The sequence below is a fragment of the Notolabrus celidotus genome, chromosome 4 (genome assembly GCF_009762535.1).
Source record: "Notolabrus celidotus isolate fNotCel1 chromosome 4, fNotCel1.pri, whole genome shotgun sequence".
In the NCBI taxonomy this organism is placed as follows: Eukaryota; Metazoa; Chordata; class Actinopteri; order Labriformes; family Labridae; genus Notolabrus; species Notolabrus celidotus.
The window spans coordinates 38,355,583-38,375,976 of NC_048275.1; the positions used below are offsets into that span (position 1 = coordinate 38,355,583).

The window sequence follows — 20,394 nt, forward strand, 5'->3', positions numbered from 1 at the left end:
CCCCCCAAGGGACACCCCCACAACACCGCCCCCACAGCCCCCCAAGACGGAGCCAAAGGAGCCACCAGGGCCGAGGGGGCCCGGCACCAGGAGCAGACAGCCAGGCAGACGGGCAGGACCAGGACCAGAGCCCACCAAACCGGCGCGCCGGAGCGGGGGGAGGGCGGAGGCGGCAGGGCCAATCCCACCTGCCCCCCCCCAGACGGCCCGACCACTCCCCCCACCCACGCCCCCCACCCACGCACTGCGACTGATGGACCAGGCCGCGGGGGACCACTGACTCATTCTGCTGAAAGTCGCCAGTTAACATTGCCCCGAGTTAAAACGTAACATCGGTAACCCGTCTGTTTACCGCCGAGCTCATGGCGGGAGAAAGAAAGGCGTTTGTGTGAGAAACTGGGACCTTATCGCGGAGGTGTGTGTGTTTACAGTGTAATGGTGCTACGGAGGCAAAAGATTAGTTCAGTGAAAAACAAACGGTGCGTATGTCACATACGCACGGCACACTGACATGGTTTCGTCTGTTTGATTACCCCTGATGTAGACTAAGAATCAACAGTTAGCCCCACCATCAAAACTCTGTGAGTTTTACATAAAAAACGAGGCGCAGCAGACAGACAGTGTAAGACGGGACAGTGACAGGTTAGCACATATTTTTTGCCCTGCACTTATTAATTTGAGCAGCTCTTAGGTCAAGGAAGGTAATTTGCGGTGCCTTTCTAAATTAGAACAACTTTTGTATTGTGATTTTTTTTAGCCAGGTGTACCTAAACTAACAACTGAGTTTATGCATTTAAGTGACAGAGAATAACTTCAGCAGTGTTAATCTACCTATATTCTGAGAGGAAAACTGTCTATCCAGGCAACTGAATTTTTTTATTAGTGGCTCAACAACTGGTCCCAGAGGAAAATTTTACTGCTCAAATCTTTCTCTTCTAAGTATCTGGAGACAAAATTGAGATTCTCACTTCAGCCTCATTCAAGTTTCAAATTGTTCTCATTGGTTTCTCCTAAAATTCACTAGGAGAAATAGTTGAGACCATAACATGAGTCTTATTTGAGACTTAAATGAGAGATCTCATTAATGGCTAATTTTCTTCTCTTTTTTTAAATATATTTTTGGCCTTTTTGCCTTTATTTGAGTGGACAGCTGAAGAGAGACAGGAAATGTGGGGAGTAGAGAGCGGGGGAAGACATGCAGGAAATGGTCGACCGTCCGGGAATCAAACCGGCGACCCCTACGACGAGGACTGTAGCCTCTGTATGTGGGGCGCTTAGTCCGCTAGGCCACCAGACAATTGAGAGAGCTCCCTGATTTCTCCACCTGAGCTCAAAAGGAGTCACAACACTTGAGAAATACCTGAGAATCATTTCAGATTTTGACCAGATCTCCTTTTGAACTGAAAGGGAGACTAAGCTGAGACTTTTTGTAACTTTTTTTCTGAAGGCAAGAATGAGAAACAGGAGACATAAGCTATAGTCTCATTTTGCTTTCAAACAGATCTCATTGTTGTCTAGGAGACAGAAATGAAACACTTTTGAGACCTCCTCTCTAAATTTCTTTTCCTATGGGGTGGGACTGATAGATAAATTGTATAACTCTTTTTTTCCCTTGATAGGTTTTTGGTGACCTTTTGCTGAGACCACTGAACTCTGCTTTGGTTCAAGTGATGTTCCAAAGGCTCTGTAGTTAATGGTGAGTATTATTTAAATGAGTTATTTGCTTTAGGTTGACTTGATGTGTTTAGACTTTTTTCAAATTTCTTGGTATGATGATGTTGCTATCAAAATCTGAAATATTCATCTATAACATTGAGAATACTGGCTGCTTAAATAGCAACTGTGCATATTTTCTGATTTCTTAGTTCCACGGTCTAAACCTAATCAAATGCTGTGTAATTTTACAGTTCTGTATGAAATCCTACCTTCATAATGTTTTGAAAAAGGTTGCAAAAGGGTATTTTTAATATTTGGTCTAACCTGGCTGATATAAATGATGTAAACTTAGTATGCTAGATCCATTTCACTAGAGCACAGAACAATTTAACAAGCCCACGAACCTACACCTCTCAAAAAAACATGAAATAAAAAAAGAACCGAGCATTAGAACCATCACAAAGAATGATTTATTGCAGGACTTTTGTATTGTGAATTTTTTTAGACAGGTGTACCAGTGGCGGCTGGCCAATAGGGGCGCTAGGGCGCCGCCCCACCAACCACCACAAGACATTAAAAAAAAAAAAAATTAAATAATAAAATAATATTCTGAACTGTATGTATATATATTTTAAAATGAGCAAGATTAATATTGTATAGTTAAATAATTATTAGCAAAGCTGTTTCGTTCATCTGTGTTGTCTGATTGGTGACGTATGTTCCCCATGGGTTTTCCCCATAGACTGGTTTTCTCCAGTTTTCCTCCGGGGCGCAGAAATCTTTGGCCATAGACTCTGGTTAAAAGTTGTACATGCGCAGTAGCTCCTCTTCAATACAAGAGATAGGGCCATGTCGGGGCGCACCTTCCCTGCGCCCAGAGCTGAATGCAGCTTGATTTACATACCACCACCCTCCTGTCATGGGGCTGACGTCACAGCCGTCTGTCATCAAGCGCGGCTGATTGACAGCTCGAGCCGTGGGAGTAGGAGACGATCGGACAGAGACGCAAAATGGAGACAGAGAAGTTAAATAATTCAGTGAAGTCACTCAAAACATCACCTTTAGAGAGGAGAACATACCAGGAGAAGCTCCACGTGAAAGAGCGTGGACCTGATCAGCCGAACATCAACATTAATCAGCAGTCCAAAGAGAGAGGGAGACAATACACCCGGTCTGTTTCCAGGACCTGGTTTAGCAACAAGGCTAACTACATGCAGTGATGCTAATGCGTTAGTCTGCTTTCCCTGCCTCCTTTTCCAAACATCAGGATCTGACCCAGCATGGATTAAGACAGGTATTACTGATTTAAAGAACTTTTCAGAAAAGTTAAACTGGCAGGAATAGTAATGCTATTATTTGAAAGATTATTTGTTAACAAGCATTATACATAGTGTAACAGTGCCCTCTGCTGGTGAGCATGTAATATCATTACTACACACACATTAATTGGTGATACATGAATAATATCTACACCTCTTTAAATAAGTACTGAGACAATGATTAGCTTACACAGCTTATACACATGGTAAACACAAATCTTATTAATCAATGATCTACTGAAGCTATTTAGCCTACTGCACCAGTGGCAGCATGAATACTACAGTCACGAGACACCATCACCATGGTCACTTATCTATTACAGGTGATGCAGCAAGACAATCAAATGAATCTTGCTGAATCTGAGAGGTGCTTCTCAACACTGAAGAGAATCAAGACCTTCCTCAGGAACACAATGTCACAGGATTGTCTCAATGCATTGGCCGTGCTCTCTATGGAGAAGAAACTTGTCAAAAGCATCCCTGACTTTAACCATAGAGTCATTGAGAAATGTATTTCTCTCAAGGAAAGAAGAGCAAAATTTATGTACAAAAGTTAGAACAGTACATGACATTATAATGTTGCTTTTGCTGTTTTCGTGTATGTAAATACACTGGTGTGATACCCCAGACATTTACCAAAAAGCAAGCAAACATGTACTATTTTGGAGTTGTAGCCCCCCCAGGAGAAAACTCCACCAGCCGCCACTGAGGTGTACCTAATAATAATCTAACAACTGAGTTTATGCATTTAAGTGACAGAGAATAACTTAAGCAGTGTTGATCTACCTATATTCTGAGAGGAAAACTGTTGGATGTGTGTTAGATTGGTCAGTCCCTCATTTGTTTCTCTCCCATTCTTTCTCTCCCCAGTGAATGTGGCAGTGTAAGGGGTGTTCAGTAGCTGTTAAAAGTAGGTCTGAACTACTCAATCATTATAAACTCAAACATCCACATTTTGGCCGCACCATTCGATATCCATGTACATATTTGAAACGTCCATGCACATTTAAGACATGGAATGCTTTAATTGTGCATCAAAGTAGAGTTCATTCCACACAATGAAGTCAGATTCAAAAAGAATTGTCTACTTCCCGTTGTCACGTATGTGCGTGCAAGAATTTAGCCAATGGAAGGGAGTACTTTGTTCATATAAACACACATCTTAGGAAAAATGAAAATGTCTCTTGCATGTTTGTTGGCTGTAGTTTTCAAACCAGCATTTATGGTACCTTCAAGTCTCACAAGAGTCGCCGACACACACCTCACAACCTAATTGATTTTATACCTGGTATTGTGATAACAACTACAACAGCATCACCATCATTACATGATTCATTTGCTGACTCACAGGACGAAGAGTGTGTTGAAGAGGAAGTTTCTGGTACATCCCTAGATTGGAAAGGTCAACACAAGGAACTTGAAAGTGTAATTGAGCAGCAGCTTGCAGCAGCCTTGTTGAAGTTGGAATATTTAGTCCATGTTCCAGGTACAGCAATTGATGAATTTTTACAAGAACTTCACTATTTGATAAGCTCTGCTTCAGTCCCACTTTCCAGAGGTTTTGTAAGTGATATCCTTGAACGTCACAATCTCCAAGTTGACGACTCTGTAGTTACAGAAATCACAGCGGTTCGCTCATGTAACCCAGTTCAGAGAGCAATTGAAAAAGGTGGCCCTCTTAGCACATCATATCAACGTAAAAAAATTTACAAGGAAAAATTTAGTGTAGTGGAACCTATTACCTACATACTTGATCATAAAAAGAAACACACCTTGCAGTATGTCCCACTGCTAAAGTCCTTGCAGCAAATATTAAATTGCAAAGTTATTCTCGATGATATTATTGCAAATCATAAAGGACAGCGGGATATTGATCTTGATCCTTCTTATGAATTCAGGTCCACTGAAGATGGTTCGCATTTTAAAGAAAACAACTTTTTGAATGCTGAGGAATTGCGAATATCTCTGCGTCTGTATGTGGACGATTTTGAGACCTGCAATCCCTTGGGTACCTCTCGGAAAAAACACAAGCTTTTTGGTCTTTATTGGGTACTAGGCAACCTGGCACCTGGCTCTCACTCTTCCTTATCATCTATTTATCTTGCAGTACTTTGCAAAAGTGTTGATGTAAAAATATATGCTTATGACAAAGTGTTGGAACCTTTTTTGCAAGATCTAAAAATTCTGGAGGACCATGGTGTGTATGTCCCTTTATTAGCTAAGTGTCTTAAAGGTAGTGTGCACAGTGTTGTGGCTGATAACTTAGGAGCTCACAGCATTGCAGGCTTCACTGAAAGTTTTTCAGGAGATTTTTTCTGTCGATTTTGCACAGCAAAAAGTTGTGACATTAGGTCTGACTGTGTTGCTTCTGGTGCTTTCAGCCTCAGAACAAAAGAGGTGCATGCAGATCATGTAAAAGCAGCACTTGAGAATAATGCACATTGCTTTGGAGTTAAACGGGAGTGTGTTTTTACCAAAAACCTCTCTCATTTTCATGTTGTCTCTGGTTTTCCTCCAGACATTGCTCATGATGCATTTGAGGGTGTTGTGCCGGTCGAGTTGGCTTACTGCTTGGCATCAATGGTGTCAAAGAAGTTTTTTACAGTAGATAGCTTGAATAAAGCTATATTGTCTTTCCCCTATAAATGGTCAGACAAAACAAATAAGCCACACGTTGTACCACAGAGTTTATCGGGTCGGAAGACTATCGGGGGCAATGCCCATGAAAATTGGAGTTTACTGAGGTTTCTCCCGTTTCTGATTGGACATCTAGTGCCAGAAATGATCCTACATGGCTAGTTTTGATGGATTTAAAAGATATTGTTGAGTTACTTGTTGCTCCCGTGCATACTGATGAATCCATCTCTTACCTTGAAAGCAAAATAGTTGTGCACAGGCAGAGGTTCCAAGAGCTGTTCCCTGGTGTCAGACTTCTACCAAAGTACCACTATCTTGAGCGCTACCCTCACTTGATACGGTGTTTTGGCCCTCTAGTTGCACTCTGGACAATGCGATTTGAAGCCAAACATAGTTTTTTCAAGCAGATTGTGAAGCACACAAGTTGCTTTAAAAATGTACCCCTGACTCTGGCTTCAAAGCATCAGCTTATGATTGCTTTCCACATAAGCTCACCATCCTATGGTAAATCTAGCCTTGATGTACCACATGTGTCCACAGTTCCAGTTGATGTACTGAGAGAAGAAGTGGCTCAGGCTATTCAGTTAAAATACCCCAACACATTTTGAAGTGTATCTTGCCAAGAATGCATCAAGTAGTGGCATAGCCTACAGCAATGGTATGATAGTTGCCTATGGATCATCAAGTGGATTGCCAGAGTTTGCTGAAATTATTCAGATGTGTGTTATAAATGATGAGTTGTTCCTCATTGTGAAAGTGCTGTGTGGATGGTACATTGAACACTACAGAGCCTTTGAACTAAGTTTGTCACCATCTAGAGAAATAAAGCTTGTGACACTCATTGAACTCATCGATGCCTATCCATTGGCTGACTATATGGTTGGATCAAGTCGCATGGTGACCTTAAAAAGGCATGTCCTCATAAAAGGTTGGTTGGTATTACCTGAGTGGTAACTAACAGTTAAAAGAAGAATGATTATGATTTTTCTGCTAAAAAAATATGTAAAGACTAATGAAAAACGAATCTCCCTCTGTTATCACTAATGACAGACTACATGTCTGTGGCAGTAAGAAGTCTAGCTACAAAGACCCTGGCCTCTGTCTGAATGTTATTATTTTGCTGTGTTTGTGACTTTTCTGACTGACAACATATGGACAGTGGGTGTACAAGTGCAAATTTAGTGACAAAGTGCCAGACATACAGTCATGGCCAAAAGTTTTGAGAATGACACAAATATTAATTTTCACAAAGTCTGCTGTTTCAGTTTTTATAATGACAATTTGCATATACTCCAGAATGTTATGAGGAGTGATCAGCTCAACTGCAATTCATAGCAAAGTCCCTCTTTGCCTTGAAAATGAACTTTATCACCAAAAACACATTTCCACTGCATTTCAGCCCTGCCACAAAAGGACCAGCTAACATCATTTCAATGACACACAGGTGTCACACACATTAACACAGGTGTGGGTGTTGATGAGGACAAGGCTGGCGATCAATCTGTCATGATTGAGTGACTGGACACTTTAAAAGGAAGATGGTGCATGACACCATTGTTCCTCATCTGTTAGCCATGGTTACCTGCAAGGAAACACGTGCAGCCATCATTGCATTGCACAAAAAGGGCCTAACAGGGAAGTTTATAGCAGCGAGTAAGATTGCACCTCAGTCAACCGTCTATCCAATTATCAAGAACTTCAAGGAGAGAGGTTCAATTGTTGCCAAACAGGCTCCAGGGCGCCCAAGAAAGTCCAGCAAGCGCCATGACCGTCTCCTGAAGGTGTTACAGCTGCGGGATCGGGCCACCACCAGTGCAGAGCTTGCTCAGGAATGGCAGCAGGCAGGTGTGAGTGCATCTGCACGCACAGTGAGGCGAAGACTTTTGGAGGAAGGCCTGGTGTCAAGGAGGGCAGCAAAGAAGCCACTTCTCTCCAGTAAAAACATCAGGGACAGACTGATATTCTGCAGAAGGTACAGGGACTGGACTGCTGAGGACTGGGGTAAAGTCATTTTCTCTGATGAATCCCCTTTCCCATTGTTTGGGGCATCTGGAGGAAGGCTTGTTCGGAGAAGACGAGGTGAGCGCTACCATCAGTCCTGTCTCTTGCCAACAGTGAAGCATCCTGAGACCATTCATGTGTGGGGTTGCTTTTCAGTCAAGGGAGTGGGCTCTCTCACAATCTTGCCTAAAAACACAGCCATGAATAAAGAATGGTACCAGAACGTCCTCTGAGAGCAACTTCTCCCAACCATCCAAGGGCAGTTTGGTGATGAAGAATGCCTTTTCCAGCATGATGGAGCACCTTGCCATAAAGCAAAAGTCATAACAAAGAGGCTCGGGGAACAAAACATTGAGATTTTGGGACCTTGGCCAGGAAACTCCCCAGATCTTAATCCCATTGAGAACTTGTGGTCAATCCTCAAGAGGCGGGTGGACAATCAAAAACCCACAAATTCTGACAAACTCCAAGCATTGATTATGCAAGAATGGACTGCCATCAGTCAGGATTTGGTCCAGAAGTTGATTGACAGCATGCCAGGATGAATTGCAGAGGTCTTGAAAAAGAAGGGTCAACACTGCAAATATTGACTTATTGCATGAATTCTGTGTAATTCTCAATAAAAGCTTTTGATACTTATGAAATGCTTCTAATTGTATTTCATTATACCATAGAGACATCTGACAAAAACACCTAAAAACCCTGAAGCAGCAGACTTTGTGAAAATGTAATATTTGTGTCATTCTCAAAACTTTTGGCCATGACTGTAGACTGTATAAATAATGGACGTAGTCTCCGTGACGTCACCCATCTGTTTTTGAAGAGCTGTTTTGAGGCCAATCGGCAGCGGCAGCCATATTGCTGCTGTCGAGCGAGTGTGACGTAAAGAGGCGGGTTTTGAGCCTCCTAGCCAACAGCTGCAGTGTTCCCGCCTGTCAATCAAGTCAGCTGTGCCTCTCATGATGGAAAACTCGTAATCTCAATATCTTTGATATTACCACGTTATGAATAAATTCACCCCCCGTACAGTGTGTGCCGATCGAGAAATGAGCTATCCAGACTACACTCATCTTTTGTACCAGGCTGTAAACATGTTAATTTCTGCTGTAAAGATAGTCTTTTTCCCATTCATGTGTATGTGACTTCCGGTACTTCCAGAGCCAGCCTCAAGCGGATCCTCTGAACTGCAGTTTTTAGCACTTCCGCATTGGACTCATTTTTTTTAGACCGGAACTTGCCCCTTGGTGCCAGATTGTATGCACACATCAAAAAAGGAGTGAGGAGGGGGGCTGTGGGGGCGGTGTTGTGGGGGTGTCCCTTGGGGGGGGCCGAGGGATCTCCCCCCTTGCCCCCCTTTCCTCCTACTGGGTGACCTGGGGGTCGCCCTGGGTGCTCCGGCGGTACCTGCTTGCTTCCGGTCTGGGTCCTTGGCTTGTCCCCTGGCCTGGGTCTCCCGCGGCGGGTTGGGTCCTTCGGTCTGACTGCTCTCGCGGCCCGGGTGCCGGGCCGTACCGCTCGGCTGATCTAGTCCCAAGTGGTTTCATCTGCACCAGTGGTGGTCTTGTTACACAAATAGAACACATCACGGCGGCAACCCTCTGCGACCCAAGCTTCAGTAATGATTGTGGACACTAAGGGTTGCTTAATCATTAGGATCACCACACAGATATTTTTTTGGCATCCCATGGTCCCTCTCCATCTAAGTGTGTTAGGTCTCTCTCTCCTTCTCTCTCCCTGTCCCTTTGTATATCCTTATGTAATCTTTCTTTCACTTTCTCTTATTTATTTATTTATTTTTATTTTTTTTTTGGCCCACCTAGGTGTTCACGCCCTCTTTTACAGAGCATGATATTAGCTGTCAATAAAAGATAGGCCAGAGTTCTAAGAGGGATGGTGATGGTTGCATGCACACAGTCACAAGCACAGAAGAAAAAGGTTTTCTTTCTTTTCTTTTGCTGCAAGAATAAATTGCATTAATATTTGACAGTTTGTGACAAACATGACACAAACCAGAAATATATATGCAGACAAGAGAGAAAATAATAGAGGAGAAAGAAAGGAAAAAAGAAGAAGGAAAAAAAAAAAAAAAAAAGAAAAAAGGAGTGAGGATGGAGTGACCAATTTTGAATGCTGTGCGAAGAAATCACTTTTAAACCTTTTAAATCCTATTTACTCTGTCTTTAAGATCTGTTCTAATTGGCTTGCAATATTTGGTTCTGTTTGGTGGTAAAGGGATACAGAAACAGGTTTCGTAACATCACCTACATGTTGAAATTTATATATTTTTGGCCCCTGTTTTTGAAGTCTGTCATCCTGATTGCTTGTGAGTCAGCATACCTTGTTTATCTCCACACCCTGGGTGTATTTATTGTGCCATTTGTCTTTGGGAGTTCTTTTCATGCCATACTTCAAATCTGAATACTAATCTTTTGTCTCAATATACTGTCGGTCATAGTGGGCCACAACTTACCCTAGCGTGTCATTCTTAGCCACTACGGTCTAGTTTGAAGGATGACCCTCAAAGCTTTACTGTTGAATTGAATCAGATGTAGCCAATTAATTCTCACTCATGTTGTAAAATTGAAACCCTGGGCTGAAATTAGTTTGACAGCTGACTAAATTTTTATCTGACCAAGTTATTTGAAACCTGATATTCTGTTGAAACAATACTTGTCTTTGATTAGGAAAAGTGTGTCTTATCAGTCCCTCCAGGATTTCGCGGGATTTTTTTGTGATTGTTGCGTCCCAAAAAGCCTGAATTTGCGACAGCTTTTTGAAAAAATTGCGGTGAAAGTTGCGATTATTTTTTTGGGGCTTTTTTCCCCCAATAACATCTCAGGGGCAAGTAAATACGCTAAATTACAGTTGTTTTTAGAAAACATTCTTGATGTGGCCACTGATTGTATTTTGATTCTCTTGATTCACAGTAAAATGCCATGAAAGGACTGTATTGCACATTTACGACAGTCCCTGAATGCACCTCTCAGCGACTGATGCACAGTCAGTTCACGGCACTCTGAAATGAATCTGAATCTTTGATGACAAGGAGTTGATCAAAACTTACTGAATGTGTCTGATGTTTCACCAAACTGGATTAAATCAAGCTGTAGATGCAGAGCTTTTTACGGTAACCACGGCAACAACGTCAAACATCAAATAGTAAACAGACATCCCCCGGTTGTGTCTTTGTCACTAACGCACACCGGGGGTAAAAATCATCAATGAAGATGAGACAGATGCATGGAGGTGAGGAGAGCTGGTTCATAAAGCCCACCTACTGCAGGTAGAGACCAAGCGAACACTGAGCCCCTCAATCTATAAATAATAACGTTGTCATGGTCACTTGTCCTGCCTGCTGTCCTCTCTCTTCACCCGTTCTCTGTGCGTGTTTTGTTGTTGAAAAGTGCCGATCAAGTGAGGACTTATGTTTATGTTCCAAGGAAGTCAAATTGGTGACAAAACCGATGACGTGCAGGGGCTGAGATTGAGGTGATTGGTCAAATTTGCGGGAAAGTTGCGCTGATTGTATAAAATTGCAGGGCCGCGAAAAAATCGCGCTGATTGGTTGAATTTGCGTTGATAGTTACGATCGCGAAATCGCAATTTCCTGGAGGGACTGTCTTATGTTTAAGCAATATGCAACTACATTAAAAAAATGTAATGTTTGTTTTTCCTTTCCTTCACAGACTAGAACAGGATGGATTCCCCAACCATTATAAAAGTTGGAATGATCAGTAGTGTTAAGTACAGTGCTACCACCAGGGGGCAGTATGTGCATCTTATTCTATAATGTAGGACGCGAGGAAGTGTCAATAAAGTTGTTCTGACTACACTACTCGGTGTGTGTGCTGTATATCAATACATGGTACCAGGAGAAACTTTGAATATAAAATAAAAGACGATGAATTCTGTTCGTCAGCCTGAAGACTTGAAGCTGTCAGGTAATGTCGATGAGAACTGGAGAGTTTTCAAGCAGAGTTTCGAACTTTATACTCTTGCTATCGGATTGACGGGCAGTGATAAACGCAAGATAGCATTGCTGCTAACGGTAGCTGGACGCGGTGCACTGGACGTGTACAACACGTTTGTCTTCACAGAAGATGAGAGGGACAAGTACGACGTTGTCATTGCAAAGTTTGAACAGTACTGCACACCAAAGAAAAATGAGACATACGAGAGGTACGTCTTCAGAAACCGAATGCAGAAAGAGTCAGAATCAATTGAACAGTATGTTACGGACTTGAGGTTGAAAAGTCAGTCGTGTAACTTTGGAACACTTTGTAACTCCATGATAAGAGACCAAATAGTCATCGGAGTGCAAGATAAAAGAGTGAGGATGCATTTATTGAAAGAGTCGGACCTTACTCTTGAGAAGGCAATTAACATTTGCCAAGCCTCTGAAAGTGCAAAGGCACAAATTAAAACTTTTTCCCAAGAGGACGAGACCGCGGAGGTGGCTGCTGTGTGGCGCGCGGACAGGCGGGCCACTTCAAAGAAAATGCAGCCACAGCAGAACAAGGAGAGCAAGGGTTGTGAGAGGTGTGGCAACAGACACGCGCCAAAACAGTGCCCGGCTTTTGGAAAAGACTGCAGAAAATGCGGGGGAAAGAATCACTTCGCAAAATGCTGCTTCTCCAAGAAAAAGATTCAGCTGGTTGAAAAGCAAAGTGACAGCGAGGATGACGAGGACGCACCGGTCTACGTTGGGACAAGTGAGGGAGACAACAGTGATTCAGAGGACGAATGGATCGCACACCTGGACGTGAACGACACAGATGTACGGCTGAAGCTGGATACAGGGGCGCAGGCAAACCTACTGCCAATGAAAGACTACAATAGACTGAGGAAAAAGCCCCAAATAAGGGACAAAAAGATCAATCTGAGAGCTTATGATGACACACCTAGCACAGCGGTAACAGACAAAAACATGGAAAGTGGAGTAAAACAAAGAGAGGTGTTTAAGAGACAAATAGTGAGACCAAAAAGATTGATTGAGGAGATGTGAGAGGGCAGGAAAGTTTGATTTAAGATTGTTTAAGGTGTTTCATTTATGATACAGGCCATGTTGTTGTACCTGTCTGAAAGATGCAAATTTCTGTTAAGATGAATATCAATTTATGTTGAAAAGGGAGATGTAATGATCAGTAGTGTTAAGTACAGTGCTACCACCAGGGGGCAGTATGTGCATCTTATTCTATAATGTAGGACGCGAGGAAGTATCAATAAAGTTGTTCTGACTACACTACTCGGTGTGTGTGCTGTATATCAATACAAAAGTTATCCTTGGTGACAACAGCAGCCAAAGGTTAACTTTTCAAAATGGACTTCCTGGATCTGTTAACCACCTCATTGGTGAGGTACAAAGACAATGTGACATTAACTCTAACTTCAGACTTCAATTTATGGATGCACTGTTTGGAAATGAGTTTATGAATCTCACCTCAATGGATGAAGTACAACATAGAGGGACCATCAGAGTGATCCTTTCTGACCCAGCTACCCCTCAAGTTCTTCAAGAATCCTCATCCTCATCCTCATCTAGTGGGTGTGTTGACACTGACATACTCTCTTCACCAGAGTCGGAGTCCTCAAGCTCAAGCTCTAGCTCTCGGTCATTTTGGCCCAGCTCCTTCAGTGTTCCTCAGTTTTGCTATGATGCCGAGCTGAAACTTGAGCAGGCCAATGTAGCGTACAGGGAAAAGGGTACATCGCTAATTCCAGATCCTAAGCTGAGGTCAAACATTCTTGAGGGACTGGTGCAAGAAATAGTCCGTTATAGAGTTTATGTCACCGATAAACAGTTTAACACAGTTGGAGAGGCCCTCATCTCAAAGCATCCCTGCCTGACCGAGAAAGGCTCCCTCACTGGATATGCTGGATGGAAAGCTAGCTTAAAGAATAAACTGGCAATCTACCGCACTCACTTAAAGGGGACATATCACGCTTTTTTCATCAATATATATTGGTCTAAGAGGTCCCCAAAACATGTCTTTAAAGTTTATGCTCAAAAAAACACTTTGAAATCAGATTTTGGTCTGCCTGAAAAGTCCTCTTCTTCATTCCTCATCAGAACACTCTGTTTTCCCTCTGACCACGCCCCCTCCGGAAGTGGATGTGCCTCGGCTCTCCAGCACGTTGATCTAATGTTTACATGTTGGCTGAATATACACGGCTGCTCAGAGATCGCGTTACTTCAACCCTCTGAATCTGATCCTGACGGAGAGACGCCTGTAGCAGGACCTTTCTGAACCATTGGTCACAGATTTAGTGTTTCTTGTTGTTTTATTTATCAGTATGTAGACGTGTGTCTTGGTACACAGCTACGAACATGTAGCTATGTGGCTATGCTAACTAGCGCTAGCACTTATCCATGATAAATAAAAATCATCCACTAGATCTTCAAATCTGCAGACGTGGGGAGTAAAACCGACCTCTGCCAGAGAGGCAGCAGGACCTTTCTGAAGGATTGGTCACAGATTTAGTGTTTCTTGTTGTTTTATTTATCAGTATGTCGACGTGTGTCTTGGTACACAGCTACAGCTACAGCTAGTAACATGTAGCTATGTGGCTATGCTAACTAGCTCTAGCACTTATCCATGATAAATAAAAATCATCCACTAGATCTTCAAATCTGCAGACGTGGGGAGTAAAACCGACCTTTGTGTTTATTAAGACAGCCTACAACTAGCATGCCTCCCTCCTAAGCTCCTTGTTAGCACACATTTGTGCAGGTAATGAAAAACAGAGGAGGGATTCAGTATTATTTTATACAGTCTATGGGCTGAACAAGCTCCGAGCTCTGACTCCGTGACAGACCGGATATTGTTGTGACGTAACAAAAACACTGAAGTCTGAAACGGCTGGTTTCACACACATTTACAGAAAGGTGGAGAAATCAGAACAGGGGCAGAATGGATTTTTTTCATTCTCGGGGGGTTTGTAGACATGCCAGGGAAACATATTTCAGGTAGAGAACCATTAAAAAGTCAATTTTGCATGATATGTCACCTTTAAGAAAGCTTGGGTGTCCTGAGGTGATGGTAAACTCCCTCAAGCACAAACCACAGGGGAAAACAAGTGCTGCTTTTGGCATCAAAAAACCAAGACGATCTGAAGTGAACGACTGCCCCCCCTATCCCATCGGAGAATCTGAGGCAAGCCTTGAGAGTGTGAGAGTGGGACTTCTGTCAGACGTTAAGAAGAAGAACAACAGGGAAGTGGTGAGGATGAAAATGGAAAAAACTTTTGCATATAGGAGATACGAAGTGATTCGTGACACACCCATGATACGAGACTTCCATGCAAGATGGCCAGCACTTTTTGAAGTGAGCGAGGTATGTGTTTTAGGAAATTGGCTTCCAGTGTAATTTTGTGATGCAAGTCTGATTGATGTTGACTGTTTCAGTATTTTTATGTCTGTCATTATTCTTGTTTTCAGATAAACGCAGAATTCAAACGCATCACCACCGTGCCCCTGCAATCCAGATTTCTGTCACAGATAGATGTGCTATCTGACAAGCTTCTTAAACTTTTTGAGAAGAGGGGAGGACAGATAGGAAAACAACTACAGAGCATTTCGGCACACATGATTGAAGTAAGAATTATTTTTGGGGGAAAGCAAATACTGTACACATTTGATGGAGAAAGAAGGATTCTAACTGAATAACTTGTTCTCTCTATCTCCCTTGACCAAGGATGATGACATTGATGTGGGAAGGGAATGCATTCTCAAGGGGCTGTGTGTTTACCTCAGTGAGGACCCGGTCAATCTAGTGAGGGAGTACGTGGTGAGTATAGTTCTGAATTTTTTGTACCAGGGCTCTACACTAACTTTTCTACTGGTAGCAGTGCTACCAACTTTCTCAGTTGGTCACACCTTTTTTTGGGGGGGGTACAGCATGACCATGCATGTAAAGGTGTTGCGCACAGTGGAAACACTCAGCTGGGGGCTGCAGCTGAGTGACAGGTCTCCACGAGCGCTTTTTTTCGCTGCCGCTGGACTGATAATGACTCGTGCTCCCAGCTGACATCTGACCGCGCTCATATGATCATTTTTCTCAATAAGAACGAGTAGACAGAAAACTGGACTCTGAAATATGTTTCTGTTCAGTTCTTGTTGCAGTAAATCCACATGTTGTAGTCTGAGCCTTCACTTTATATGACTGTATGTTCACAGAGATCATGAGCCTGCTCCACACGTTGATATTCAGCGTGTTTAACATTTTAACACCTCAATTTGATCCGTAGATATTCAATACTGTCAGTTATATACATTGTGTTGTAAAGGATTCAGGGGAAAAAACGCATTTGGCATTATTTTTGACACGGGAAACGTTTACGTTTTTTTCTTAAAGATTAATCAATAATTGATCATTAACATTTCCAAAGATTGATCATGGAAAATACTTGAAAATGACATCCCTAATCCCGACAGGTTTTATGTTTCTTACTGTAGTTGTGTAACTTCAAAGTTTCAAGTTTAAACTGTGTTGACCCGGTAACAAGTTTAGAGTTGTTTGCAACAGACGGGCCACACTGGTCTGTGATGCTAGTATGTGCTGCGCATGTACGTGACACTCTTTCCTGAACAGGAGAGAGTGCAGGTGGAGGATACTGACTAAGCCAGTGAAAAAGAGGGCGACTTTCAACCACAATGTCTGATACAGTGCCTGTGTTAAGCCTGATTTACACAGGATGCGCAGCGTCGCGTTACAGCTGCGCCACGCACTGCGCAGCCAGTACGTTCTCATTCTAGTTAATGCTCATGTTTACACATCATATACAGACTCCCGACCGTTTAAAGTTCGTTTAGATCAGAAATACTTGTTGATTATTGATGTAAGCTACAAACAGCCACATATCTGTGATCTAGGTCTTCTATAACAGGACTGCGGCATACTCAGTGATGATTAAAGGGGACATATCACGCTTTTTACATCAATATATATTGGTCTAAGAGGTCCCCAAAACATGTCTTTAAAGTTTATGCTCAAAAAAACACTTTGAAATCAGATTTTGGTCTGCCTGAAAAACCCTCTTCTTCATTCCTCCTCAGAACACTCTGTTTTCCCTCTGACCACGCCCCCTCAGGAAGTGGATGTGCCTCGGCTGTCCAGCACGTTGATCTAATGTTTACATGTTGGCTGAATATACACGGCTGCTCACAGACCCACGTTACTTCAACCCTCTGAATCTGATCCTGACGGAGAGGCGCCTGTAGCAGGACCTTTCTGAACCATTGGTCACAGATTTAGTGTTTCTTGTTGTTTTATTTATCAGTATGTAGACGTGTGTCTTGGTACACAGCTACGAACATGTAGCTATGTGGCTATGCTAACTAGCGCTAGCACTTATCCATGATAAATAAAAATCATCCACTAGATCTTCAAATCTGCAGACGTGGGGAGTAAAACCGACCTCTACCAGAAAGGCAGCAGGACCTTTTCTGAAGGATTGGTCACAGATTCTGTGTTTCTTGTTGTTTTATTTGTCAGTATGTCGACGTGTGTCTTGGTACACAGCTACGACATGCAGCTATGTAGCTATGCTAACTAGCGCTAGCACTTATCCATGATAAATAAAAATCATCCACTAGATCTTCAAATCTGCAGACGTGGGGAGTAAAACCGACCTTTGTGTTTATTAAGACAGTCTACAACTAGCATGCCTCCCTCCTAAGCTCCTTGTTAGCACACATTTGTGCAGGGAATGAAAAACAGAGGAGGGATTCAGTATTATTTTATACAGTCTATGGGCTGAACAAGCTCCGAGCTCTGACTCCGTGACAGAAAGGTGTAGAAATCAAAACGGGGCAGAATGGATTTTTTTCATTCTCGGGGGGTTTGTAGACATGCCAGGGAAACATATTTCAGGTAAAGAACCATTAAAAAGTCAATTTTGCATGGTATGTCACCTTTAAAGCACAAAGTAATGGAATACTCTCCAAATGAGCACAAATTCAACCACAGAAAGGCTCTGTAACCTGTTTGTATGTAGTTCTCTCTTTACTGGACCCAGCTGATCCTGGCTGCTCTGAGCTGGCGCTACGCTCCAAACAAGAGTACTGCGTAGCAGGGCGCAAGCCGTCGGACGGAGCAAACACGCTGCGCAGCCGTAACGCAACGCTGCACTTCCTGTGTAAATGAGCAGTTAGAGGGAGCATTAAAACATATGCACTCGCATGAATGCGACCAGATGAAATTCTCACTCGCACACGCTGAAAAAAGGTTGCATAAACGACCATTTTGGTCCCAGTGTCGAGCCCTGAGTACTGTTAAGATTGTATCTGTAATGTGATCATATAAGTATTGTTTAGCTCTCAAATACATAGCTATTGAAACACCATGGAGCATTTTGAAGTCATTCATGTTCTAGATTTTGTGATTTACATATTTTTTGTGGTAGAGCTGAAACAATTAGCAGAATCAATAAACTGATAAATCAAAAATATATCTGCAACTGTTTATGTTGGATCAATTAACAGTGGGTTTACTTTGTACTGTGGGAAATTTTATGATGGGCATATTTAAATATTTTCTGTCATTTTTAGAAAACAACAATTGATAAAGAAATCAGATTAATGAAAGTAGTCGAAGCCCTACATTGCCATTTCAGAAATTCAATGTAACATTTCTGTTATGATTGTCACTAGGACTGGACCCAAATGCAAAACTCAGGCAAGCTGGATTGTGAAAAAATACAAGTGTTTATTCAGAGTGAACTCCGTGGTAATGGCGCCGTGGGTAACGAGCGGAGCAGTCCCTCTTTCCAGAGTCCTTCCACAGAGGGTAACTGGAGCTCAGGAAAAGGCAGGCAGGTTCAGCAGCAGACAGGGAAGCGATCAGCACAAGAGCAGGAAGCATGCACGGCAAACTCTGAATCTAAATGGAAACACACAAGGACATCAGCTTGACACACACAAAGACAAGCAAAACAAAAACATGTTTGAGGAGCCACGGACTCAGTATACCACTGAAAAACTGAAGTACGATCTGGCAACGAGTAGGAGAGAATCCGGAGTCTTTATAGTAGAGGGTTGATTATTGAGTGGCTTCACCTGGTGCTGCCTGCAGAATGGAAACCCCGCCCACATTCACCCACAAGAAACAAACAAGGGGAAGAGACACAGGAGGAGGAGCAACAGACAGGGAAATGACAAAACACACACAAAGAGGGAGAGGAGAGGGCTGCCATGATGAGGATCATGACAATTTAAAATTCAACATTTGCTTACAGAACCATTTTAGTTGTCATACAAAATACTGTGGGACCTGTTGTACAAAATATAGTAAACATTGAAGTATTAATTTGATACTGGTTATATTTCTTAATGCAGGCTGATTAGCTTACATACTTATCGTTGTTAGTTTTGTGTTTAAAACTCACATCAAACACTTTTTAATCTAATCTAACTTTAATCTTTTTAAACTAAGCTGCTTAGCTCCGCCTACCCTCTCTGACAGACCAATCACTTCTGGATAAAGAAAACACATCACTAACTGGGCACCGCTTGTGATTGTTTTCTTGCTAATGATGCCACAGACACCCAGTCCATAATAATACTATAAACTGCAAATGCAAAGGCTTTCATCAGTATGCCATAGGCATCAATCAACATTGTGTTAGCTCATTCGGTGATAGTGTCTAAACAGACATTTATTTAAATAAAAATCTTTGAGATTTATCTTTTATTTGGTCATTCTTTGTTCATCTCATTTGGTTCTTTTTGTGACTGTGCACTCTACAGCAGGAAGATGAAGCCCTGATCCAAGGAGCTCTTGAGGACACCACGGTGGGGATATGTGTTCTCAAACAAAGAGACACACCAGAGGACATTGGGATCGTCCTGGAAGGCCAGATCGTGATGCAAGACCTTGACAATGTTGCATTAGCTGCTGCGATGCTCTTTGGTCTCATGTATGCACTCAACCTGAACTATCCCCCTGAACTGAAGTACTTTTTCGAAGTGATGCAGAAAATTGTCATGGAGCTGGATGGCACCACATACTCTAAGAAAGCCCAGGCTCTCAAAAACAGACTCTACGAGTGAGTTTTTGCCAGGTAATGGCAAAACGGACAAAATGCAGCTTCCAGGGTTTGCAAAAAAGCGGAAGAATTGTTAGTATCCATAAAGACATTGTTACAGGACTTTGGATAAGCACTTACACAACTCACATGCACTGCCTTTATGTGTGTTTTTCTGTGTTAATTTGTGACATGTGTATTGTGTTGTTTTCAGAAGATTGTCGCACCTTGGGTCCTGTGTTCACAAATGTTGTCTATTATTGTTGTTTACAAATACCCTCCTTGAAGTACTGAAGTGGTTCACTGTACTATGGTACTCTTTAGAAGTTACTCCTGGGTCATGTGTTAAAAAATGTTATTCTTTTATTCAAATGGCTGTCAGATATGCAGATGTGCCTTTAACTAGTGGAGTCGCAACAACAGATCTGTTTTTGTCATTTTAGTTCCTTTTTGTTTTTCTTAATTGTGTCATGTTCTAGGCATTTTTTGAAGCAGAGATGTTGCTGTACATTAAAGGGGACATATCACGCTTTTTTCATCAATATATATTGGTCTAAGAGGTCCCCAAAACATGTCTTTAAAGTTTATGCTCAAAAAAACACTTTGAAATCAGATTTTGGTCTGCCTGAAAAACCCTCTTCTTCATTCCTCATCAGAACACTCTGTTTTCCCTCTGACCACGCCCCCTCAGGAAGTGGATGTGCCTCGGCTCTCCAGCACGTTGATCTAATGTTTACATGTTGGATGAATATACACG

General features: G+C 42.3%; 1 protein-coding gene across 2 annotated transcripts; it reads left to right on the top strand.

The window, feature by feature from the left end:
- The first annotated feature begins 314 nt into the window (after positions 1-314).
- On the top strand, positions 315-20,147 carry si:dkey-184n3.2. Of its 2 annotated transcripts, XR_004630947.1 has the most exons (5): positions 315-415; positions 1,620-1,696; positions 3,846-3,885; positions 15,308-15,400; positions 19,360-20,147. XR_004630947.1 is itself a non-coding variant. In XM_034681324.1 (3 exons), exons 1-3 carry the CDS (start codon positions 15,199-15,201, stop codon positions 19,660-19,662), a joined length of 405 nt encoding a protein of 134 aa, XP_034537215.1. In that variant the 5' UTR covers positions 15,067-15,198; the 3' UTR covers positions 19,663-20,147. The 2 variants fall into 2 exon arrangements, 1 of the variants encoding a protein (XP_034537215.1); XM_034681324.1 differs by lacking the exons at positions 315-415; positions 1,620-1,696; positions 3,846-3,885 and adding an exon at positions 15,067-15,207.
- The last annotated feature ends 247 nt before the right edge of the window (positions 20,148-20,394 follow it).